Source organism: Leopardus geoffroyi, chromosome C3 (genome assembly GCF_018350155.1).
Source record: "Leopardus geoffroyi isolate Oge1 chromosome C3, O.geoffroyi_Oge1_pat1.0, whole genome shotgun sequence".
NCBI lineage: Eukaryota > Metazoa > Chordata > Mammalia > Carnivora > Felidae > Leopardus > Leopardus geoffroyi.
Window position 1 is genome coordinate 132,569,468 of NC_059338.1, and position 26,915 is coordinate 132,596,382.

The following is a 26,915-nucleotide window of genomic DNA, read 5'->3' on the forward strand; positions in this document are numbered from 1 at the left end:
GAGAAGGAAAACTCTTGATTTTAAAAAAGAAATAAAGAGGAGAGCCCGGGTGCCTCAGTCGGTTAAGCTTCTGACTCTTGGTTTCAGCTCAGGTTGTAGTCTCACAGTTCGTGAGTTCGAAATGCACTGACAGCACAGAGCCTGCTTGGGATTTTCTCTCTTCCTCCCTCTCTGCCCCTCCTTCGCTCCCTCTCTCCTGCCCTCTCTCAAGAAAAGAAAGACACGTGCAGTACCAAATATAGCATTGCCTCTCTACCCATATTTTCCATTGCATCTGGGCATATTGGATATTGCATTAAAACTTCTTTGTGTTTTTGTGCAGCCTCTGGTGGGATGGCCTTTCCAGGGGGATTTCAGAACCCATTTTCCATGAATGAGATATTATTTTATATGGGTATTTCTATAATGGCCCTTGACTCAATTTTAGATGATTAGATATAATATGACTTCCACATATCAAGCCAGATAATTATATGCTATTAACTTGAAACATGCTAGTGTGGTGATGGTAATGATATATAATATGCTATAAACCTCTTATGGCCAGATTTGGATAAATACTGAAATTCTGATTAATATGTATTTTTATAAGTATCAAGTGTATTATGAAAAACGCTTCACTATTATTAAATGATATTGTGTATCCAGTTGCGGGAATCTATTAGTCTTTGAGTGTTTTTTCAGTACATCTTTTTTTAATATAAAAATTTTTATAATGTCTTAAATTATTTTCAACATTATCCCAATTATTTGATCCTTAATGAATAACAGCGATTTCTGCTTAGATCAGTCTTATAGCTATTAAACATTCTTAGAATCCTAGGTAAAACTATATGTATTTTAGTGGTTTGGGAGTGTTTTACCTAGCTTTTTTGCCACGATCTTTTCACCTTTAAAATATAAGGTATGATCATCAGTTATTCAGAGATTTAGCTACTAGGATTTCATGATATTAAAATTTCATAATTCTAGAAGACATGTTCTAGGAACTCAAATGACTCATAAACTGAAACGTGTTATGCTTACTGTGTTATGCTGATTCATTGAAAGAAACTTTACGGTGATCACCTCTTGGACAGATCTGCCTCCATCAGGCATAGAAGGGCTAGACTAAAGGCACGGTGACACCTTGCCGTCTGGTTAATGGAGTAGGTTCTAGGGGCACCTGGGTAGCTCAGTCCGTTGAGCATCCGACTCTTGAATTCACCTCAGGTCATGATCTCATGGTTCATGAGTTCGAGCCCCACATCCGGCTCTGCGCTGACAGCGCGGAGCCTGCTTGGGATTTCTTTCTCTCTCTCCCCCTCCCCCACTGGCTCTTTCTCTCCCTCTCTCACAATAATCAAATAAACTTAAAAAACATTGTGTAGGTTTTAGAGTCAGGTTGGCTGTTGAAGAGCCCTGCCATTGCTGTCTGTTGGCCTCCACAGGGCTTGACCTCTCCACATCTGCCCTTCCTCTTCTCTCGGGTGGCGATAACATTATATACTCTAGTAGTGGTGGAGTGAGATTTAATTGGGATTATCCAGGTAAATCACTCTGACCAACATGTATGTAACACATGGTAAGAACTGAAATGGTTGTTTTCATTGTTACTGCTCTCATTGTGGTGGTGATGTGGTTCCTATTTATTACTTACTAGTGGTGTTATTTTTAAAAAAAAAATTAATGTTTATTTTAGAGAGAGAGTGCAGGGGAAGGGCAGAGAGAGAGGGAGACCCAGAATCCGAAGCAGGCTCCAGGCTGCTGCCAGCAGAGAGCCCAACGTGGGGCCCGAACTCACAAAGTGCAAGATCATGACCTGAGCTGAAGTCGGACGCTTAACCAGCTGGGCCACCCAGGCACCCCAGTAATGTTGTTATTACTGTCCAGCTTTTCAAATACTTAAATGCTCACTCCCATTCGCAGGAGAAAAAAAAAATATATGTGCAGGCATATGTATACATTTAGTATGTACATAATATACTAAAAGTATGTATATATGCATATATAAGCATACATATATATGTGTGTGTATATGTGTATATATTATAAAACCAGCAAAGAGAACTCTAAGAACCCAATAACCATATAAGCATAGCAAAAAAAAAAAAAAAAAAAATCCAGATCTAGCTAATGTCCTGGCAAAAAGGAAAATCACTATCAACACAGATCAGGCTGTTTGTACATGATCCAAAAATTGGTGGAGAGACCAGAAGAAACAGCCAGGAACCTGAAGAAGAAAATCAGAAGAGAGAAACGGCTGTGCTGCTGACGTGGGTGGCAGACGTCGGGGAGGAGAAGCAGTGAGTGCACAGCAGGGCTGCTGTGAAAGACAGGAACTTAGTTCTGCAGTGGTGGGAAAGAAGGAGGCATCATCCAAGTGCTCGCGCCTCTGTAATCCCTCAGTCATAGCTCTACTTTGAGCAAGAACTGGTAGGAAAAAAAAAAGAGGCAGCCGCCACATAAACGGCAAATTGTTTAGTTCAGAAATCAAAATGAGAAAAGCAGATAGGAACGTGACATTCTGCTACACAGAGATGGAATACTCTAGTACCCGTGCAGCAAAACGGTTCATGTTCGCTCTGCAGGGATTAGTGCTGAGGGCTGTTGTCTCCATCCATGTGAGGACCCTGAACGATGACCTTAAGGGATAAACGTGAAAACGCCAAAGGAGGTGTCAAAATGGAGAATGATTTTAGAACAGTCAGACCCTGCTATGTTGTAATGCACTTAAATCATAGTACCAATAGGGAAGCCTCTCAGAGAATGCTACAACAATATAAAATATAGTTGCCTCTAGTGTATATATTCTTGAGGGCAGATTTGCTCTTTAGATAATTGAGACCTTGTGTCACACAAATTCATATATAAGTGTATACCAGCTCTAGGAGAAAGCTTTTTAGAAAGTGCACTTGTGAGTGCTGTTTGTACTTGAACACTTTTATGACACTTGAGGAACAGAATTAGTTGGTAATTTGTGGGTATTTGCCACTTCCAAGCCTTGGGAAGTATGCCATACGTGCTGCCCGTGTTTGGTCCAGGGGATCCTTCTGGATCCTTCTGGATCCTTCCAGCACTTCTGTCGCGGTAGGCTTCTGTGGATCCTGCATGTGCCTCATTTTAAGACAAACAAGGGCTGAATTTTTGTTTTCTTTTTTTTTAAACTTTTTTTTTTTTAACCTTTATTTATTTTTGAGACAGAGACAGAGCATGAACGGGGGAGGGTCAGAGAGAGGGAGACACAGAATCTGAAACAGGCTCCAGGCTCTGAGCCATCAGCACAGAGCCCGACGCGGGGCTCGAACTCACGGACCGCGAGATCATGACCTGAGCCGAAGTCGGCCGCTTAACCGACTGAGCCACCCAGGCGCCCCTGAATTTTTGTTTTCTGTGCACTGATACTAATAGCCCATGAAGTAAAACCTCATGGATTGGGAAGTCTGATTGCTTTCCCTTTTGCTGTAAGGTCGCTAGAAAATTCTGTTTCTGCTTTAGTGATCTCTTTTTGTACATCCAGTGAAAGTTTGGAAACAAGTTTAAGAGAGGACAAGAAAATGTTTCTGTTCATAGACCACTACAGGGTTCACCCTGAAGAGGTAGAATCCTTGCTTTTAGCGTTGATACTTCCCTGCTCCCAGGGTTAGCCTTCGTGTTTCTGGAAGACGTTTTGGAAGGGTGTGAGGAGGTTTCCCTTCACAGGCCGTTGACAAACTTTATGCAAATGGGTTAGCCGAATGAATGAATATGTATGGAAAATGGGTCCCTGGCGACCCTGGGTCAGTTGTGCAAGTGGCATAGACAGTGTTTTCAGTGCTGCTGGCCAAAGGGCCCCGACAGCCATAGTGAGGCTTGGGTGTTGTGTGTGCGTGTGTGTATGCATATGCATGTGTGAGTGTGTGTCCGTGTAAAAAAATCCTCTTAGAAGAAACTGCTTCAGCCTTTTATTTACTGACCAATTTCACAGAATATCTGCCCAGTTTATCACACATTAGTTTTTATTCACTTTTTTAAAAAGTTTTATTATTTCTTTGTTCTGAGAGGGAAAGTATGAGCCGGTGAGGGGCAGGGAGAGAGAATCCGAAGCAGGCTCCGTACCAGCGGTGTGGAGCCCTAAGTGGGGCTGGAACTCACGAACTGGGAGATCATGACCTGAGCCAAAACCAAGAGTCAGACGTTCAACCCACTGAGCCACCCAGGTGCCCCATTGACTTTTTATGTATAGGAAGCAACTGACCTGAAATCAAACTTTTACTTAGATTTTTTTTTTTAATTTTTTTTTTCAACGTTTATTTATTTTTGGGACAGAGAGAGACAGAGCATGAACGGGGGAAGGGCAGAGAGAGAGGGAGACACAGAATCAGAAACAGGCTCCAGGCTCTGAGCCATCAGCCCACAGCCCGACGCGGGGCTCGAACTCACGGACCGCGAGATCGTGACCTGGCTGAAGTCGGACGCTTAACCGACTGCGCCACCCAGGCGCCCCTACTTAGATTTTTTTTTTAATGCACGTTCCAGAGCTATTGCTGGCACCACCTTTCATTTACCCCCGCGTTCCACACAATATAGGCTCATAGTTCCATCTCCCACAGAAAACAAGAAACTGTGTTCGTAATTGTGAGGCTGAGTCACATGAAGAAAATGACATTTTGTTTGGCAACTTATTTAAGGTAAGGACGCGCTAAAGACTTTCATGCATGAAAAAAAAAATAGATTGGGTTAGAGTTAGCTGAGCCTCAGCTTGGAGGAAAACCCAGCATCCCATAATAACTTAGTTCTATTAATTCTAGATGGTTGCAAGTAGTGATCCTCTTTACTCCTCTCTTCATCTCTGGTGTTTAGTAATAGGTCTAAAATAGATGATTTTTTTTTTTTTTAAAGGTGGAGGGGTCGATGCCACAAAGAAGGTTAGAGATTAAGACTCATCAGGATGCTAGTTCCCTTCATTTGAAGAAGTGAATTTGGAAGTTAGCCTAATAAAAATCTTGGTTGGTCTATGATCATAGTTTGTTCAAAGCGGTCTTCCTTTGTGTTCATACTTCTAGAAGGAGCCGGTTGAGGGCATCCCAGAATGGGAGGTGGGGGCATACAGTGCCTTTCTGAGTGTTTCTGAGTGTTTTACCGCCCCCAGACAGCAATTCAGTGTGGTGCGTTCCTTTCCTTCTGCACTGGATCTGCCATGATAGATAGGAGGGGCCACACAGACGCACACGCACGGAAACTAGAAGGCTCTGGAAACTTCGCTTTGTTTATTTTCCTTAGGCTTTATTGCTCTCACTTAGAGAGGAAGATAACACAAGTTCTAACTGCCTCTTTGTATATTATGTTGTTCTGTTAAAGAGATTGGGGTTCAAACCAGTGAGAAGACACAAAGGAGGGCAGGGGTTGAAGAGTGTATGGCAAGGGGGACCACTGTGCACCTCTCTATGCCTCACTTCTCTGGGGCTCGTGATCCAGTGGAAATGATCTAATAACAACCCAGTCAGCGAAACTGTCCTTATTTCCTTTGTTCTGCCTGTCCATAGCTTCTCACATATACAGCCGAAGTGTTTCGTGTATGAGGCATTTAGAACCTCACAATTGCTTAGCAAAATGTTCTCTGAAAGGTTTTTTTATTGTCCGTAGACCTGACATTTTTCACAAGGAAAATTAGCAAACTCCAAGATGCATGACTTTCAGAAAATGAATCTTAAACCTTTTTTTGCAATCTGCGTGACAAAGCACTTGAGATTTGTACTTCTTGACATACAGTGACACGATACAGTTCGAACTGAAGAATCGCTCTTGTAGCCTGCAGCGATGTTCAGAATTTCTCCCTGACTTCTTTGCCGGTCTACTCACATTTATATTTTAGTTCATGGCCTTTTTGCGTTCTAGAACTTTTTTTGTGCCGAAGGTGATTTTTTTTTTTTTTTAAGTAATATTCCATTTCGTTTCTTTTGGCATCTTGTGTTATTTCAGCTAATGGGTACTGAAAATGGTATCAGATTTTTTTTTGAAATCCAGCTGCAGCAGTAATCAGTGGTCAGCACCAAATGTATTTTCTATAGGAACTGTTAGAGGATACAGAAATAGATCAAGAAAGGTAAACGTAAAGGCTCTGCAAGCTTTATTACCTAAGTGAAAAAAAAACGCTCTTCGGAATATAAAAACTATTACCGGGATAAAAAGGAAAGCTTGGTCACTTAAAATCCTTCTTGTAGGAAAGGGGGGAAACTTTGGTTTTAAATAACCCATCTGGCCTTCAGAGGCTTTTCCCCGGGGAGTTGCACTAACTTCTGCCACATAGATCGTGCCCGATGATGGACATAGCCCATGGCAAAGAGGCCAGGGAAGGAAAGCAAATGGACTTCTGTGAAAATACACGAGGGACAAAGAGCATCCTGCTCGCGGAGTAAGTGCTAGGAAACACTCTAAAACATGGGGAGTACAGACAGGCCCCAGCAGGTTCCAGCATTCTTGTGTGGGCTGGGATTCTGGTTTTTAATGTGAGTCCTTGTTCTCTGTGAAGTAGACCTTTGACCTACACGTCCCCCTTTTCTTTTCTTTTTTTTTTTTTTTTTTTTTAAGCGTTTTGAAGTTAGAGCGGGGCAGTGTTCTCCAGTGAAATCACACAGAAAACTTCGATTTCATATTTTAAGCCGTGGCCTTTATCAATATGAACTCTAGTCTTCTCCATATGCTAAAGTAGTAGGGATTTATTAACGAAGGTTCTGAGAGGTTGGCTTATTTTTCAAATACAGTTGCTTAGCACCTATAGAACTGGGTGGCCCACACAGGGTCTTCTAGCAAGACTGTTTCTTGTTTTTTACGGTTGATGAGACCACTACCCTTTCTCTGTAGGAATCCCTGACAAGATTAAGAGGAAAGCAAAATCCTTGTGATATACTCTCTATGGGCAACGTTCTATAATTTGCTTTTAAAATGACTTCCTAGCCTAGAAGAGAGCTATACGGAAGAAGCCTTTTAGAAAGGAGGTGTTTTGATTGCACGTTTATTCGTTAAATGTTTCAGGTACCTTTGTCCCAGCCGTTGGTATGTCTGTGATGTTTATGTAAACAGAAGTTACGCCCACTTTCCGTAACCTACGATTCGCTCTCAATGTGTCTCAGTCAGAAAATCTAAAGGGTGGATTTGGCGTGGGAGAGTGGAAGACGGTGACCTGAAAGTGGAGACAGTTGGTCATTCCCTTAGAATCCTTGTCCAAGAGGGGCGCCTGGGTGGCGCAGTCGGTTAAGCGTCCGACTTCAGCCAGGTCACGATCTCGCGGTCCGTGAGTTCGAGCCCCGCGTCGGGCTCTGGGCTGATGGCTCAGAGCCTGGAGCCTGTTTCCGATTCTGTGTCTCCCTCTCTTTCTGCCCCTCCCCCGTTCATGCTCTGTCTCTCTCTGTCCCAAAAATAAATAAACGTTGAAAAAAAAAAAAAAATTTAAAAAAAAAAAAGAATCCTTGTCCAAGAGAGAAAGCAGCGTTCACTCTGCTTCTTGGAAAATGAGGAGGATGTCTGCCTCAGCTACCTTATGAAGCGATGTTGGAAATAACCAGAGATGATGCAGGTGGAAACGCCAAAATATAAATGGACTATTAAAAAAAAAAGAATATTATTGCATTCTGAATATGAAATTTCTCATACGCAAGCGAGACTCTTAATTTCATCGACATACCCACAATATGCCAGTACCTGAGCTCGCAGCAGCCTCTTAGGAGGCCCGTATCTGTACTGAAAGGTCAGGCTTTTGTCAGGATGTCCTTGTAGTATGTATAGGGATGGGATATTCTTCTTCCATCTCTGTGATCCAGTAAGATTTTATGAGGTGTTCCAAATCCATGATGCTGGATCAGTTTAAAACCTTACTTGATGTAAAATTCTGGATTTTCTTTTTGGAGACTGAGAAATATTTTACATCCTTCCAGAAGAGTGCTTATAAGTCCTGCAGTTAATTTTCTTTCATTTAAAGTAGTGACTGTAATCTAGTGTTTAAAGAGAAGTCTTAGGAGCGCCTGGGTGGCTCAGTCGCTTAAGCGTCCAACTTTGGCTCAGGTCATGATCTCACGGTTCGTGAGTTCGAGCCCCGTGTCAGGCTCTGTGCTGACAGCTTGGAGCCTGGAGCCCGCTTCGGATTCTGTGTCTTCCTCTCTCTTTGTTCCTCCCCCGCTCGCACTGTGTCTCTCTCTCTCTCAAAAATAAATGTAGACTAAATAAAGATTAAAAAAAAATTTTAAGATAAGTCTTTATACATCATCTAGTTTAAAGAAAAAAACAGTAAAGTGTGTATTCTCTAGGTAAAACCTGAGAAATAAGCTGAGTTGTTATTTTTTTTCCTTTCCCTACTCTTCTTTTTCATCACTGGGCAAGTGAGGAAGTTGAGAGACTTTTTTTGTGATGTCTGTTGGACTTCAAGCTGCCCTTCCAAACTGCCCACAATCGCCACCACCAACAAAAAGAAAAAAAAAAAAAGATTTATTAAAAGGTTTCCATCTGTTCCTACACCTGATTCTTTAGGTCAGTTCTATTATTACTGGACCCTTTGGTCACCACCCTGGATGAAAATTCTCTAGTGCCAGTTTTGTCTCCCACTTGAGCCTAGAGGAAACCCTTCAAAGGCATGAATCAGCCATGGTTTTTCCATCTCCATGTGAGGCAGCAGGATAAACACAACACAGGAATCTAAGGAACGTAGGTCAGGATGAAAACAAGACTAAGGAAGAGGCAAATTATGTGGCTTCAGTTAGTGCACTGGAATCCCCAGAAAGGGAAATCAGTGCAGAGAGGAATAGTCAGGGAAAGCTTGTTGGAAAGCTAGGACTTGAGCCAGGTCTTGAAGGATGGGAAACGGGGACTGGTAGAGGGAAGCATTAAATAAGAGTAGCAGGAATGAGTCTGTTGTGTTTCCAGGATCACAGGGACCCCATTCTGAACTAACATGGCGGACTGTGGATGGGGGAGCTTGGGCAACGGTATGGGCAGCAGTATCCTTCCCTTAGCACATCTGTCCCAAACTCCCATCTCCTTTCTGTAGGGCCAGTTACATACACCTATATATCCTTGAGTTTATGACCACTTCCCCCCACCTCCTCCACCCTTTAACATTTCCTGTGTCCCAGTATGCTCCTATTGGAATGTTCAGAATTTAGATTCTTGGGTTTTTTTAGTTAAAGAATGCCATTTCTTTTTCCAAACTGTTATTCTTAAAGGATCGAGACACTTCTCTCACCTACCTTTAGTCCCTCACCCTGCTTTTCTAAGAAGCGTTCACTCTCTGATCTTCTCCTTTGGGCAATTTGTCCTCACTGCCTGCCAGGAATGCACTGCCTGCTTTTTCTGCACAGTTGTGTTTTCCTTCCCAAACTTACCAGGTGTTTTTGCTTCATTCACTTGAGCAGCTTTGCCTCTTAGAGGTATTCTGAAAGGAAAAATTTTTTTTCAGTGTTCTTTTCTTTCCCCTCCCTGACCAAAAAAAAAAAAAAAAAAAAAAAAAAGTATTGCTATGATTTTTTCACAATAGTAAACTATTTAAATAGAGAAGATTTTCCTCTTAACGACTGGGTAAGAAGGTTCCCCCGCCGCCATCCTGCTTGGAGCGTAAATTCCAAACTGTACCAAGAATAATCCTGGGCGTTACTGGAGCGTCACTTGCACCCCCTCCCTGCCAACCTCCTTAATTAAGAAATAATGAGTTCTAAGTGGGAATTGCTTCTGCTTTGGGGAATTTTTGTAATACTAACATTACATAAAATATAAAGCATCTTATTACAGAATATTTCTGCTTTCTCCTTTACCTGGAGGTGACTTTTCGTGTAAAGTCGTTTGTCTCTAGGCAGGAGAAAACTTCTACTTTATTTTGATAAAGGAATTCTGAATATTAAGCCTGATTCTATGACCTAAGATGAAAGTGAAGACTCCTAAATCAAATAGAAACTCTCTGCAGATTGAACCTAATGGACAAAGGAGGTCTGTTTGTTTTTGTTTTCGTTTTGTTGGTCGTGTGTTGCCCTCCCTTGCCTCCAGCGTCCGTGTTCAAGCCCGCCATCCGGCAGCCCTCGACACAAATGTGCCTCTCCTGCTGGGCCTGCCCCAGGTAGGAAGGGGGTTTTGCGGCTACACACCAAAACTTTCTTGGGAGCACTGTGGTTACGATTTTGCCTTTGTGGTGTTCTGAACTGGTGAAATTCATCTGGCGGTGTTGGCACCAATCTGCATCAGATCAGCTATCAAGGTGGGACCGCGTATTCCCTTTACGAGCTTTAGCACAGTTTAAGGACCCCAAATGCCCCAAACAGTCTCTGCGAAGCTTCCATTCTATACATGCTTGACGAGCGTGATTACTTTCTTAGTGGAAAAAGAAAGGCTGTCCTGGTTACGTGTTTCTGAAGTAGCTGTGAAAACACCTACTGAATTGGAACAAAACGTCGTGGTCCTAAAAGTCAGGTACTATAGGCGTTTGATAAACCTGTGGATTTTCAGGGTAAAACCCTCCCCTTTCTCCCTCAAGGAGACAGTAATTTCATGTCCAAAGAGGGGCCTAGATGTGCGCTTTTTTAACAAGCATCTCCTGATGATCGCGTGGCAGTTAGTTAGCCATATGTTCAATATGTTGGTTAAAAAAATTCTTTTTAAGATCTTGCCCCCAACACCCCATGCCAGCCCCGATTACTTTGTGCACAGTACATATACCGTAGAGATTAGAAATTTCGACCCTGGGGCAAGACAGCCTGGGATTGAACCCCAGCTCCGTCGTGCCCGTTTATGTCTTCTGCAGTTTGTTCATCTGTAAAGTGGGACGTAAGCGTACTCACCTCGTGGGGTGGTGGTGAGGGCCCAGTGAGCTGTAACATGTAGAATGTTGTTTTGGGGGCCCGGCTCAGAGTTACCACTCAGTAAGTTTTAAGTGCTATTATTCTTATTATTTGCTTTTCTTAATCCTATAGAAAACGAGAATGAATTTCAGAACTTCTCACAAAGCAATAGAAAATAGGTAAGAGAGGACAAGACAGCATTGTGTAGACTCTCAAACCGCACAGAGCTATTTTTGAATTTCAGTTTCACCCCGTGAAAGCTGTATTATTTTAACCTAACCCTGTGTGTCCTTATTTGCAAAATGAGAATATTAATACTCCCTATAGGATCAAGGTGTGGTAGGGTGTAGATAAAGCAGGTAAAAGATGAACACATTCCCAACACACAGTAAATGCTCAGTGGACGTTGTCTTTAGTGTTACTGTATGGGGTAATACTGGGGATATTTGTATGGGTTGACTACAAATAATTAATTATATAAGCTCTAAGTTTATTTTTAACCTATTTAATAGGGAAAGGACTAATGAGCTTAAACGTAATTGGTATTTGTTAACTTGTATCAACTTGCTAATTATTAATTAGCTTAAAATACTGATTCATAAGTCATGATACTATAAACATATTTGTGTACATGTGATATAAAATTATAATTTCTCTAAAAGTATACATTACAGAGAAAGAAAGAAAGCAAAGAAAGCAAGCAAGAAAGACTCAGTAATCTAGCCTTAGGAGGAAAGAGAAGAGGGGAACTCAGGGAAGGTTTTTCTGAAGAAAAGGGTTTCTAGTCGCTGTTGAGTTACGAAGTTGATTAGAAATTAGGACCGAATGGGGAGGAAGTAAGAGGTGCAAAGAATAGCCTTAAGAGAACCACATGTTGCTTCATTTGTGTCAAGTCAGGCTGGAATGTGTATCTGGGTGAGTTGGGTTGAGGTTACTGGGAAGAAACCAAAGAAGTCTAAAAGATAATCTGGAGCCAGACCAGGGTCTAAGAAATAGGCTCTGGTAAGGAGTTTAAATTGTATCCTGAGGGCAATAGGAAGCCACTAACAGTTACTTTTTTAAACAGGGAGGTGAGAAGATCAGATATGCTCATTAGAGAAAGTATTCTACCTTTGTGGAAAATGAACTGGAGGGGGCCAGAAGATGGGCAGGAAACCAGTAAAGGAGGCTGTTGCAGAAATCCAGTGTTGGTGGCCTGGACTGAAAGTTAGCAGCTCTCTTTGCCTGAGTCCTCCACGAAGGCAGGTGGGGCAGCCCTATAGATCCCATTCTGGTGGTGAAATGTTCCTATTGCCTGAGCCCGATTCTCTGGTGTGTCCACCTCTCCCTGAAGTAAGTCAGACCCTTTTGGAAGTTGCATTAAGTCTCGGAGGCCACAGGAGTGCCATTAAAGCCTGTTTCAGCATACTAAATGGAATGGAATCTCAGCCTGCAGTCAGCCAGTAAATGAATATAACTTATGTTGAATTCCAGCTAATGCACAGTCTTAGAAGTAGCATTAAGTCTGGAAAGTCACTTGGGTACCATTTCAAGTACTGAACTGTGATTTACTTGGTCATACCTCAGTGGCCAATACGTGCCATGGCCCTTTCTACTTTGTTCCAGGGAATAACTTATGGAATGAAAACATCCATTTTTAAAATATATTTTCTATATCTTACTCACTTTCTTGGTGGAAAGGGATTATTGAGGTCAGTATTTATTGTTCAAAAATGTGTAGTATAAATGAAAGTAACAAGTCATAACCCCAAGTAATGTTTCCTATTAAACGTATAATAGAGTCAAAAAACGGTATTGATATTCACACACTTATCCAGAAGAAATTGAAATTTTATTTTACAAGGAATGTTTTAAACTCTCGTTGTAAGTTTATATATAATATCAATATATATATATATATATATATATACTTTATATATAATATCAATATTAATGAACTGTTCACTGATAAATACCTAAATAGTGAGCCACATGCCCATGTAGCCCAGAGCTTACAAAAACAAAACTGATGTCGTCCTGGGAAGCCCTGTGAGGTCCCAAGTATGTCCTAGTCATCCTTTTATCCCCCTGTAATTATCACCATGAGTCCAGTATTTAATATACGTTTAAACCTTTGTGATTGTCACATGCTAATGAACATTAATATAGAAAGCTTATCTGAGGCCCCGATTTTTGCAGTGGAGTCGGTATTAGGAGTGTGAGAGCTCTCTGCTTCTCTGTGTTAGATGTTATGGGAACTTTGAACAATTGGTATTCCTGAAAGGCACAAATAAAGAAACCTCAAATATGAGTCTGTGTGATACTAAATGTGAAACTATCTTAGGAAATATTTTCCCCTAATAAAAATAACAAAGCCTTGGATCAGGTTTTCAGAGCTCAGAGATGTTTGATAAGTAAGTAGGAAAAGAATTTTAGATATGCAAAGAGATCGAGTCATATTTAGCTAGTTTGGGAAAGTGAAAAGATACATAAATGCAGTGGAGAATTTTAGAAATGTTTACTGCAGTAAACAATAACTGTTCCTAACACTTGTGTGGTGCCATAGATTGCTCATTGTACTTTCCAAAACATGACCTCATCTGATCTGTTGAAGAACCTTTCGAAGTCTACTTTTCATAGTTAGGGAAATTCTGTCTTAGAGGGGTTAGGCGATTTGTCAAAGTCCAAACCGCTCGTAAGTGATGACGGGAAACCCTGTTTTCTGACTCGTAAGGTAGTACTTGAATGTTGAGTAGCAAATAAATCATTGGCATATCTTCACTACCACATCATACCTGAAGGCGTCTGCGAATACTTAGTTCACACTGAAGACTTTATCCTTGAACTGCCAGCACGTTTATTGCCTATACCATTCATTTGCCATAAAATTTTCGTTTTTTTGAAAAAGGTTTCTCAAAAAAAAAAAAATTAAAAAAAAAAAAAAAAGGGGCGCCTGGGTGGCGCAGTCGGTTAAGCGTCCGACTTCAGCCAGGTCACGATCTCGCGGTCCGTGAGTTCGAGCCCCGCGTCGGGCTCTGGGCTGATGGCTCAGAGCCTGGAGCCTGTTTCCGATTCTGTGTCTCCCTCTCTCTCTGCCCCTCCCCCGTTCATGCTCTGTCTCTCTCTGTCCCAAAAATAAATAAAAACGTTGAAAAAAAAAAAAAAATTAAAAAAAAAAAAAAAAAAAAAAAAGAAAAAGGTTTCTCTGTTTACAGAAGCAGCACAGCTTCTGGGTAGAAAATTTTAAAATGTGCACTGGCTTCACGAACATTATGTGGCCAATGGTTACACCCTCCCATGGGTAACAGTTCTGAGATTTTTGTGCTTTTAAAAAATTTTTTATGATTTTAAAAATATTTCACATGAACTTACCAAGACATTTTTTTGTTTTCGTTTTTCCTTTATCAAAATAATATGAAAAAATTGTCCATGTAATTCAACATTATCGTAATACCATTTCAGTGTCTCCAGAGGGTTCTGCTTTCTGAATCACACCTGTTAGGGACGTGAGAATGCTTTCTAGGTTTTGTTATTGGAAACAACACTGAAGAACATCTTTGCTAACTCTCTCTTCGTATAAGTCCACGTATTTTTTTTTTTTATCTTAAAGTGAATGGCAGTACAATTGCTGTTCAAAAGTTACTTAAATGTTGACCAGATAGCCCAAACAGAAAGGCTGTGCTTATTTGGATTCCCATTTTGCAGCCTATGAATCGCATTTTTTACACATTTTCCAATCCCTGATCTTTTCAAAACTCTTTGCTAATATCACCAAAAATAGTATATCGTTGCTTTGAATAGTTTCACAATAAGATGGTAAATAAAACGAGGGAGGGAACTGAGGTTTGCTTTCATGTTTGTATCCTGCACGGTGACAACTATTGTTGAGCACATCTACGTAGATGTTCTGCAAACAGAATGTTACCTAGAGAGCGCACGGAATACACAAAACATTGATCACCTTCCTCTTTGACTCTTATGAAGGACTTCAAGAGTTGCCGTTGTTCTTTTGTGAAGTGAAATAATCAGCTTTTTCGGTGGGCCATTATAATGACAAGAACAAGTCTGAAAGCATTTCAAGTTCTCGAAAGTAGCATTGTTGTTTTTGAGCTTGCAAGAACTTTCGAGATCATTTCATCAGATCCCATCATTTTACATTATGTATATTTAAAGCTATGAAAAAATCCTGGTGCGTTTTACAAATTGAAATGGAAAGTTCAGTGACTAATATTTTTGCACAAATGTATCATTTTGTCCACAGTTTATATGTTACGTCCTCAGAAATTCAAACCTCTTTACTCTTTAATCCTTTGCAGTACAGTGAAAGCAAAATTGTCAACTATTTCAAGAAACAATTTTGTCATGGAAGTGGATTCTGGTTTTAAAGATAAACCAAGTGTATTTGCAATGAACTTCAACTCTGTTTTATCTAAATAATGATTTCTTATGGGCACATCATTCTGCATAGTTCAGTCACCCGTATTTCTTTTCATTTTGTTTTAGGTAGCAGTTTTACAACATCATCAGGATTATATACAGGAAATAATTCACTCACAAATTCCTCTGGATTTAACAGTTCACAGCAGGTAATTTTAAAAGCCAGTTTAACTTCAGAAAAATTTTTTTTAATGCAACAGATGATTTTCTTATATAAAGAAAGATCTGTTTATAGTATACTGTGAGGGCTTACCTGAGCCTTTTAATATATGTATTTTTTTTTTCTTAAAAAAAAATCTCTTTAGCAGTCCTATATGGTGAGTGTTTGGTTTTCAGATTTGTTTGATTTTACCTAGTACTGCATCATGGAATCGAAGAAATAGGAAGCGTGGACCTGATCTTACATGCAATTTGTTTGCAAGTCGGGACATTTGAGTCAATGGGTGCTCGTGTGCTCCTCTGTGAATTCAGAGAAGACCCAGAAACACCATATAGTTGCCCTTTGGAAAGTAAGAAATGAGGAGCAATATTCTGACAGGTTATTCTCGTGTGGTTGGTTTGGTAGGACTATCCGACTTATCCCAGTTTCGGCCAGGGTCAGTACGCACAGTATTATAACAGCTCACCGTACCCAGCACATTATATGACGAGCAGCAGCACCAGCCCAACCACGCCGTCCACGAATGCCACGTACCAGCTTCAAGAGCCACCATCTGGCATCACCAGCCAGGCAGTCACGGATCCCGCAGCAGGTAATTACGTGTGCTTTATTAGTCCTGCAGGCTCTATTTCTGGTGGTTTAAATGCATTTTTCTATAGTCATATACACATGTAGTGGTTTCACAGTTTGGGCAAGTTTGGGCATGGCCTAACTGTAAGTCAAACATCATGATTGTGGCATTAACTTCATTTTTATTTGCTGAAAATTTTTTAGTGTAAGTTACGGAACTTCAAAAGCACCTGGAATTGAGGTTCCTTTCGTTGTCAATATAGTCAGTTTTCAAGATACGTATATAACATCTTAGATAACTATAGATATTTAGATGGAATTATTAACTATAATTACAAACATTTGTCCACATATGGAGTATGAAAATAAGTGATATTACCTCAAATTTAATGTTGATTATCATTAAATATTTAATGTTTTTCCAAAATCAAAAAAAAATCACAGTTAATAATTGAAAGCAGTGATTCCCCTGGCCCACCCTTCTCCCCCATCATGGCCTACTTAATTTCATAACTGGGCATGAGTATTTTCATACTTCTGCACCACCCTTGATAGGCCCTTCCAGATGAAAATCTCTCCACCTCTGGAAATGTTCCTACTGTGTCTTTGATACTTCTTTCCCTCCATTAGTGTTTTCTGGAACTCTTAATATTGTATATTTAACTTCCTGTATTGGTCTTTACCTGTATTTCTGATATTTTTCTCTTGTACTTCTCACCTTTATCTTATTAAAAATGTAGTATCGGGGTTCCTGGGTGGCTCAGCTTCTGACTCTTGGTTTTGGCTCAGGTCATGATCTCACAGTTCCTGAGTTCAAGCCCCATGTTGGGCTGTAGACTGACACCTGCAGAGTCTGTTTGGGATTCTCTCTGTCCCTCCCCTGCTATTCTGTCTGTCTCTCTCTCGCGCGCGCACGCAAAAATAAGGAAAACATTTTTTAAAAATTAAATGAATAGTGCTGTCTCCTGGGGCACCTGGGTGGCTCACTCGGTTAAGCGTCTGACTCTTGGTTTCAGATCAGGTCATGATCTCACAGTTGGTGAGTTCAAGCCCTGCATCTGGTTCTGTGCTGGCAGAGACGGAGCCTGCTTGGGATTCTCTTTCTCTGTCTCTTTTCTCCTCCCCCACTTGCACTTCTCTCTCTCTCTCTCTCTCTCTCTCTCTCTCTCTCTCTCTCTCTTTTTCAAAACAAATAAGTAAACATCTTTAAAAAATGTAGTCTCTCTTTTCATGGATTATGAGGTGAGCTATGATCCTCAGTCACAGACTTTTCTCCCTTTTGCCTTTTATTCTTAGAGCCAAAGCCCACTCTTTGCTAACCTTTACTATAGGTTTATCTTCCCAATATTAGCAGATGCCCCCCCACTAAAAAAAAAAAAAAACAAAAAAAAACCAGGTTTTTAGTATTCCACCTTCTTCTTAAATGTAGGTGAGCACTGTTTTGTTTTCGATTAGGAAGTTACAGCATTCCTAAACTTGTACCCTCACTAACTATGAACACTATTTCTGCTGCACAGCTCAACTCCAAATATTTTTTATCTCTGATTATCATATTCCATTTTCCTTCACTTTTTTAAAACTAGCTTGCTATATTCTTCCCGCAATTCACACGTCTAAATACAGTATTCACAGAACCTAGTATACAGGGCTTTTCATTAGATGTAACATCTATATGATCGCTCTCAAAATAAACTGTCACGGAAGGTATTGGATTTATTGTGGAAGCTGTTGTAGAATTTTCCTCTCTTCCCTCTGTTAATTTCATAGAGGCATCACGAGGAAAGGTAATGGCTTGTCCCAATTTCAGAGAGATCTCCTGTTTTCCTATGAACCATCTGGGTCATGCAAACTTCGTGAGGACTAAAAGGAGCTTTGAAATCGGATAGCTATGTGAACACGTAGAGAAACGCTTTAGGATCTGTGGAAGAATAGAATGAGAAGACGGAGTGATCTTAATTAATTCATAACATTTTGACAGTGAAGACAGCGTAAAACAAAGTAGTGAAGACTTAACCGTGTTTTTTAAATTACGGGTGACGGGCACTTGCTAAAAAATACCAATACAATTGTACAGAAAAGCTGGTCTCTGGACCGTGTGGGTATTTTAAGTGAATTTTATTTGTAAAAGGGATGCCGTGTGCAAGACTGGGGAGATCACATAGGAAACAACACAAACTTACGATTTTTTTAAGCGTCCAGACGATTTTAAGGTTAAATGATCTATTTTAGATTGTATTTGAATAAATGTTTAGTGTGTCAGGTACTCATTTCAATATTCAGTATCTTTCTGGTTACAGAATAGAAACCGATTGGACTGGCGAGAAAATAATATTTTTCCGATCTCTTCGATTCACCACTTCCCACTAAAAGACAAGTGTACAGGTTAGCCTTTCTTGTGTAGTTAGAAGTGGAAAGTTCAGTGAGTTTCCACATTAAAAAGAAATGTGGATTACTTGAGAAATTTAAGGAAGATTTAGTCTGGTGTTGGTTGGTTTGTTTACATTTGCAGTATGACTGTGGACTCAGCCGGTTTTTTGGTGTTCATTTTCCTATTAGTCGTATATAAGATTATAGACTTGTCTGTGATGAAATGGAAGTTTTGAATGAGAAAAGTACATAAATTCATTAAAGAATTGGAAGGAATGATTTGTTACATATAATCTAATGTTTTTGTTTTGCAGTCGAAATTAAAGAATAGGAAAAATAGTGTCTATTCTGTTGAAATAATTTCAGGTTCTTTTAGTTTTAGTAGTCTTTTAGGTTTAAAATCCATATTTTCTACACTGGACTCTAAGTTAGACTCTAGTTATTATTTGATCTAATGTGGAACAATTCAGTTTCCTGGAATTCTAAAGTACAGAATAAATATACGGTATATGCAGCTCTCCTCCCATACTTTGTACTATCTGTTCTTGTATTTTTCGTGAAATTGTGATGTCATTATAAACATATAAAGATAATCTTGCAAGGATTTTTCAGGCCAAACATGTAAGGACTTATTATTTGGTATTATATTTTAAGAGAGTGCAAGCTGGGGAGCGGCAGAAAGAGAGGGAGGGAGAAACCCAAGCAGGCTCTGAGCTGTCAGTGCAGAGCTCGACGCAGGGCTCGAACTCACAAACCATGAGATCACAACCTGAGCCAAAACTAAGAGTTGGGTGCTTACCGCCTGAGCCGCCAAGGCATCCTGGTGTTATGTATTTTTTAAGTTATAAAGAATAGCTCTCTTTTAAGTTCATGGTATTATGCAGTATTACCTATACACATGTCACTCCTCATGACTCTTAAGTTCAAAAATTATTTTAATGTGTTTATAATTAAATATTGAAAGCTATATTATCCTTTGGATAGATCTATATAATACATTAAAAAATGTAACTTGAACATGAAAGTTTTATCTCAAAATTTGCAATCATTTGTAATTCATTTTAAAAACTAAAGCAGTGCCTTTGTATTCGTGTTTCTTTTTATTGAGATATAATTGATATTTAACATTATATTAGTTTCAGGTGCACAAAGTGATGAGCTATTTGTGTGTATTGTGAAATGATCACCACGGTGAAGTCGAGTTAACATCTACCAGCATACGTGGTTGCAGATTTTTTGCTCTCGTAATGAGAACTTTTAAGATTTGTGTTTAGCAATTTTTAAATCCTTTGCATTCATTTTTAGAAATGAGTTTGTTAGTCATGTTTTGACTGTCTTAATAAAATAAAAGTTACATCATCTGGGGGCGCCTGGGTGGCTCAGTCGGTTGAGTGGCCGACTTCGGCTCAGGTCACGATCTCGCACTCCGTGAGTTCGAGCCCCGCATCAGGCTCTGTGCTGACAGCTCGGAGCCTGGAGCCTGGAGCCTGTTTCCGATTCTGTGTCTCCCTCTCTCTGACCCTCCCCCATTCATGCTCTGTCTCTCTCTGTCTCAAAAATAAATAAACGTTAAAAAAATTTTTTTTTTTTAAAAAGTTACATCATCTGGAAATAGAGAAGTATTAATCCACTTTGGGAAATACACCGAGGTTTATCGGGTCATTTAGAAAAATTGTAATTTACTTGTCTCAAAAAATCGTACCTACTCTTCCACTAGTTAACGCTAGCCTCCTCCTGCCCAACTGAAAGCCATCTTGATTGCTTCTAATTTTGGCAATTATAGATAACGCCACTATAAATATTTGTGCTTGGACTTTTTGTATAGACATAAGTTTTCAACTCACTTTGGTAAATACCTAGCAGTGTGACCACCGAATTATAAGAGTACCTTTAGTTTTATAAGGAACTGCCAACTTGTCTCCCAAAGTGCTGTATCATTTTGTGACCCAACAAGCAATGAATGAGAGTCCTGTTTCTCCACACCCTCGTCAGCATTGGTAGTGTCAGTGTTTCAGACTTTGGTCATTCTAATAGGTGTGTAGCAGTGTGTAGTTGCTTTAATTTGCATTTCCCTGATGAAATCCGATGTTGAGTATGTTTTCGTATCCTCATTTGCTCTGTATGTCTTCTTTGGTAAGGTGCCTGTTCAGATCTTTTGCCCACCTTTTAATCAGGTTGTTTTCTTATTGAGTTTTCAGAGTTCTTATATACCTTGGATAGAAGTCCTTTATCAGATAAGGTTTGCAACTGCTTTCGCCCAGTCTGCAGCTTGTCTTTTTTGTCTCTTAACAGTGTCTTTCAAAGACACATCGAAAGATGTCTTTTGATTGGGATGAAGTCCATCTGAGCAGTTTTTCTTCCATGGAACGTGCTTTCGGTTTTGTATCTAAAAACTCATTGTCAAGCCCAAGGTCACCTAGGTTTTCTCCCATGTAGTGACCTAGAAGTTTCACAGTTTTGCTATTTAGATTTAGGTCTCTGACCCATGTTGAGCTAATTTTTGTGATAAGTATAAGTCAGTGTCTAGGTTCCTTTTTTTTGGGCATGTGGATGGCCCTGTTTTTGCACTGTTTGTCAAAAAACCTATCTTTTGCCACGTTGAATTACCTTTACTGCTTTGTCAAAGATCAGTTGACTATGTTTGTGTGGGTCTGTTTCTGGGCTTTCTGTTGTCTTTCATTGATCTGTTTGTCTTTTCTTTTTCCAACGCCACATCGTCTTGATTATTATAACTTTGTAGAATAAGTCTTTAAGTTAAGTATCACTCCTCTGTGTTCTTCAATATCGTGTTGACTGTTCTGGGCCTTTTGCCTTTCCACATAAACTTTAGAGTGAGCTTGTCAGTATCCACCAAGTAACCTCGTCAGATTTTGTTTAGAATTGCATTGAATCTAAAGATCAAGGTGGGAAAAACTGAAAGTATTGACTCTTGACAATATTGAATCTTCCTGTCCATGTACTTGGAATATCTCTCCATTAGTTTACCTTTTTAGTTTTTTTTCATCAGAGTTATGTAGTTTTCCTCATATATATCTTATACATGTTTCTTAGATTTATATTTTTTTGGTACTAATTAAATCACATTGTATTTTTAATTCAAATTCCAATTTCTCATTGCTGGTATCTAGGAAGGCAATTCATGTTTGTATGTGATCCTTGGATCCTAAAACTTCACTATAATCATTTATAAGTTCTAGGAGTTTTTCTGTTGATTCTTTGGTATTTTTGAAGAAAATTTTTTAATGTTTATTTTTAAGAGAGAGTGTGAGAGTGGGGGAGGGGCAGAGAGAGAGAGAGCGCGCGCCGGAGAGGGGGGTGTAGACACAGAATCTGAAGCAGGCTCCAGGCTCTGAGCTGTCAGCACAGAGCCCGACGCGAGGCTCAAACCCATGAACTATGAGATCATGACCTGAGCTGAAGTTGGACACTTAACCGACTGAGCCACCCAGGCACCACATTCGTTGGTATTTTATTATACAGTTATGTCATTTGTGAACAAAGGCAGATTTATGTCTTTCTTCCTACTCTGAATATCATTTGTTTCCTTTTCTTATCTTATTGCATTAGCCAGGACTTTCAGTACAGTGTTGAACAGGAGTGGTGAGGAGGCATACTTGTCTTTTTCCCCGATCTCAGGGAACAAAAGCTTCTGGTTTCTCACCATTAAGTGTGATATTAGTTGTATGTTCTTTGTAGGTATTTTTTTGTTATCAACTTGAGGAAGTTTTCCCCTGACCCTAGTTTGCTGAGAGTTTGTATCCTGAATGGGTGTTGGATTGTGTCCAGTGCTTTTTCTGCATCTGTTGATATGATCATATGATTTGTCTTCCTTAGCCTGTTGATGTGATGAATTACATTAATTTATTTTCGAATGTTGCACCAGATTTTCCTACCTGGAATAAGTCCCACTTGGTCATGGTGTATAAATCTTTTAATACATTGTTGGATTCAGTTTTGCTAATACTTTAAGAATCTTTGCATCTCTGTTCATGAGATATATTGGTCTGTGGTTTTCATTTCTTATAATGTCTTTGTCTGGTTTTGGTATTAGGATAATAGTGACCTCATAGACTAGGAAATGTTTTCTCTGCTACTATTTTCTGGAACAGATTGAAAAGAATCAGTACCATTTATTTCCTAAATATTTTGTATAATTCACCAGTGAATCAATCTAGGCCTAGTGCTTTCTGTTTTGGAAGGTTAATTATTGATTCAATTTCTTTAATAGATATAAACCTGTTCAGATTATCAATTTCTTCCTGTGTGAGTTTTAGTAGATTATTTTTCAAGGAATGATTCATATCATCTAGGTTATATAATGGGTGGGCTTAGAGTTATTCATAATATTCCTTTTTTATTCATGTATTATCCCTGGGATTGTTAGTGATGGCCTTTTTCATTTCTGACACTAATGTTTGTGTCTTTTTTTGCTTTTGTTATCCTAGCTAGAGATAAATTTTATTGACCTTTCAAAGAGCCAACTTTCTGTTTCATTGATTTTTCTTTATTGTTTTCCTGTTTTCAATTTCACTGACTTCTCTGATATTTTAGTATTTCTTCTGCTTTCTTTTGATTTAACTTGGTCTTATTTTTCTACTTTCCTAAGGGTTGAAATTTAGATTGTTGATTTTAAATGTTTCGTATCTTCTAATAAATTCAGTAAGTGTTGTAAAATTCTAAGTATTACTTTTGTTGCATCCCACAAAAGTTGATGTTTTTATTTCTTTGTATTTAGCTCAAAATATTTTTATTTTCATTATCAAAACCCTCCTTTTTATTTTTTTAAGTTTTTTTTAATGTTTATTTAGATAGGGAGAGGGAGAGAAAGCATGCGAGCAGGGGAGGAGCACAGAGAGAGAGAGAGAGAGAGAGAGAGAGAGAGAGAATCCCAAGCAGGCTTTATGCCCAGTGTGGAACCCCATGCGTGACCTGAGCCTAAACAAGTGTCAGATGTTCAACCAACTGAGCCACCCAGGCACCCCAAAACCTCCCTTTTAAAGAGGTGTATACTTATAAACATTTTATTTGAGAAAAATTTTAGAGATTTGATGATGTGCAGTATGTATCATTCTTAACAGTTGTCCAATTTTTCACATCTTCCCAATTAAATGGCTTCCTGTTGTTAGAGGATGTGTTCGGTTTCTGAAGAATACTTCGTGGTAAATGCAGATTCCACTATCTCTAAGAGAAAATTTTGATTAGAGTCAAGTCTTTTTTTTTCTTACTGAAATCTAAGACTGTAAGCCAATATCACAGTTAAATCTGTGGTTACTTTAAATTTTAAATGATGGATTTCATTAAAATTTTTTTTTTAAAAACAATTCTTTACAAAGTCAGTGGTTTTCTTTTAGGTTCAAAAACACACAGAGATAAGGAAAAAAGAAAAGGCCATTTTGGGATGTTTTCCTTTTGTGATAATAGCCGAACTTACATATTATCATCTCTTAGCCACTGACATCAGAAGACTGTTATTTTCTCACATTAAACACTAAAATGTTAAGGCATATTATTATCAATATAACCAAAATACATTTCTTCAAGTAAGCGATAGAAATGATTTAACTACCACTTGAGAGGAATTGTCCTGAAGGAATATTTTAAATTGACTTTCTTCAAAGAGTACTTAAGCCATTCTTTTAAAAATGTTTTTATCATATGACCCCTATATGTGTAATCAAAATATGAACTCATTCGCAATACACTTACTGTGCTGTACTTAAACAATGTGTCTTGATCACATATTTTTGTCCAAAATCTCTTAGAACATCTTATGATAATTATGACAGTTACCATAATAATAACACATAGTAAAATGTAATTGTTTTTAGAGACTTACGTGTAATCTTATAACCGCCCCCCCCCCATGAGGTGTAGTTACTATTTGGCCCATTTTACAGATGAGGAAAATGAGGCACATAGCTCTTAAATGCTCGATAAATATGAAGTATTAAGTTAATCAAGAATTTTGAGGCCAAATTCTTGTGAAAGGAAAAGTCACCTACATCATTGTATTTTTGAAGTAATGCAAAGCCATGAGAGAGAAAAGAGTAAATGGTGACTAAAACATTTTAGGTTAACGCGAAATAAAGCTAGTCATTGTTCATTAGGAATGAGTTTTAGTATGGATGCTACAGAAAAGTCCATTTTTCAAAGTGTTTCTTCATTTGAATTCTTACCAACAAGGTAGACGTTGCCATTTACCTTTCCATGCTCTGACTGCATGTAGACGATTTACTGGTTAAGGTGATGTACGGGAATCTGGCCAATATTAAATTTCAAGTGACACAGGAAAAATCAGTATAAGAGGGAATTCAATATGCATGGGAAACCATTTGTTCCCTCTGCTTCTTTGATCCTTGCCAAGGCACACGAAAGTAGAGCAAAGCGCCTGAAAACCGGGAACATTCTTGTGCAAAGTAGCAGAGGAACTCTGAGCTCTCCCAGGAATTCAGTGTGACAGGATGGAAAACTAAACTGCCGGCCTGTCTTCCTTCCAAATGCGGGAAATTTGGGCCACGTCTGTACTACCTAACGTGTCTACATCTGTTCACTGTGGAAATGATCCTGACGTTTGCAACAGCATGCATCTCGACCGCTACGTTTTACCGAGCGAGCGATTTTGAAAATCTTTAGGCCGCACTAGCTCATTTTCACTGATGCCTTGTGGACTTTGGAGAAGTTTGCAGTTTGTTCAGCTCAAAAATAAACTGTCAGTGAAACAGTTTTAACTAGCATTCTGGAAACATTTGTCGGCAAAACAAATATTTGTGTCTAAAATAGTCAGGCCATTAAGATGTGAGAAAACAAAACAGATGTTTGTTTGGGGTTGTTGGGTTTGTTTAGCTTGATGGGATTGGTTTTCTTTCTTTTCTTCCCCCCCCCCCCACCCCAGAGGAGATACAGTGTTAACCTTAATGAGATTATAAAATTCTTGAAAGTAAAGTTCACTTTTTGTTTTATATTATCAGGCATGTCTTAAAAATGAGTTGCCTTATTTTTGAATTTTGGACTGTGTTTCCAAGAAGTAAAAAATTCAGTGTTTTAGAATTTTCCCGTTTTGTGCCTCATTACTGGTTTGACTAATTTTTTCAGTTCGTTGTCTGGAAGTCAGGATGCTTGTGAAGAGTCCATTTTAATATGCATGAATTCAAATATGCAATTCTTTCTTATATTTATACTTGTGATTTCTATATAAATACTCAAAACAAGAAAGCATATATTACCGAGCTATCTAAATTAGTTTACTGTCCCTCCCAAACATTTGTTACTTTGTCCTCATCTGTAGCTAATTGATTCATTGTTTCTGTAAAGCATTAAGCGTCCTATGGGACCAACACAAATCAACGTAGTAAGTTCCCTCGTTTAAGATGGAGGACGTAAGTGTTTACTGATAGAATTTTTTAATTGAAGAGAGTTGAGAAAAGAACTTAACATCCCTCCACCTCACGTAATTTGGATCGAAAGGTTTGATGGATACGTTTTGGATTAACTTTTATTTATCTTCGGGGGTGTGTGTCAGTTATTTATTTTTATCGAAATACAATACACAGTGTTACGCGAGTTGCAGGTGTACAACGTAGCACATTGACAAGTTTGTACGTTACGCCGTGCTCACCACAAGTGTAGACACCGTCTGTCACCGTACCACTGATTATACTCCCTATGCTGCGTCTTTCGTCCCCATGGTTTATTTGGATTAATTTTAAATAAAGGTAGGATGGATGGATTAACGGTTGCCAATTTTAGTCCTAGTTCGGCAGCCAAATAAGTTTGATGAATGTTTTAAATTTACTGAATAAGAACATTTGAGCATGGGAAAAAATTATAAAAATATAGAGGGGTTTACAGAGAAGAGTAAAACCCCCTTCATCTGCGGTAGCCAATTTCTTTCAGCTGAGTTTCTTGTGTATCTTTCCAGAGATACATGTTGTTTATATGAACCTGTACAAAGCACTTGCCCCGGGACACTTTTTCCCCCCCACCTTCAAGTATGTATACTTTCGATTTTTTTTCTTAAAGATAATGGAATACTGTACACACTGTTGTATATCCTACTTTTTTTCACTAGATACGCGTACAGAGAAAAATTTACTAGGTATTTTCGATGTGGATTTTATATGCAAGTATAAAAATAGCTGATTCTTTTGAGCACTCGCTATGTGTGAGACACCATTCTAAGCACTGTTCACGCATGATCTTAGTTCGTTCCCATTCAGCTGCGTGCGATAGGCAGTGGTCTCGTTATCCCCATTTTACAGAGAGAGAAGCTAAGGAGAGGTCAGTGACAACATGGGGATTTAACTCCAGAAGCTTGACTACAAACGTGAATTCTTAATTAGGCAAGCCTGCTGCTTCTAGGAAGCTCGGTGTTTGAAGTTTTAAACAAGCAAAATAATGTAAACAAAGAGAGGCAGTAGCGATCGGGTGTTCAGTTTCTTAAGTTATTCCAAGAACTCAGCAAAGGCATGTATTAGCAGGTATTCAGCTGAATATATGTTAAATACTTGAATGAGCTCTATTTGCTCGTAAAATTGTGTAGGCCTGAAGTTATAAGGAAGTGTAACTATATAGTATCTTTAAGGTTGTCTTATAATTATCTTGTAGTTCAGTATTTCCTGAATTAGAGG

The 26,915-nt window shown here is 39.1% G+C and overlaps 1 protein-coding gene across 16 annotated transcripts in view; it reads left to right on the forward strand.

Annotated features, from left to right (window-relative positions):
* Positions 1-26,915, forward strand: part of EYA1 (EYA transcriptional coactivator and phosphatase 1) — a 173,076-nt gene that overhangs the window by 47,778 nt on the left and 98,383 nt on the right. For all 16 annotated transcript variants that reach the window (XM_045454932.1, XM_045454940.1, XM_045454942.1 and 13 more), the window contains 2 exons: positions 15,258-15,340; positions 15,757-15,943. In XM_045454932.1, coding sequence (XP_045310888.1) covers positions 15,258-15,340; positions 15,757-15,943 — 270 coding nt within the window. The remainder of the gene's footprint in view (positions 1-15,257; positions 15,341-15,756; positions 15,944-26,915) is intronic.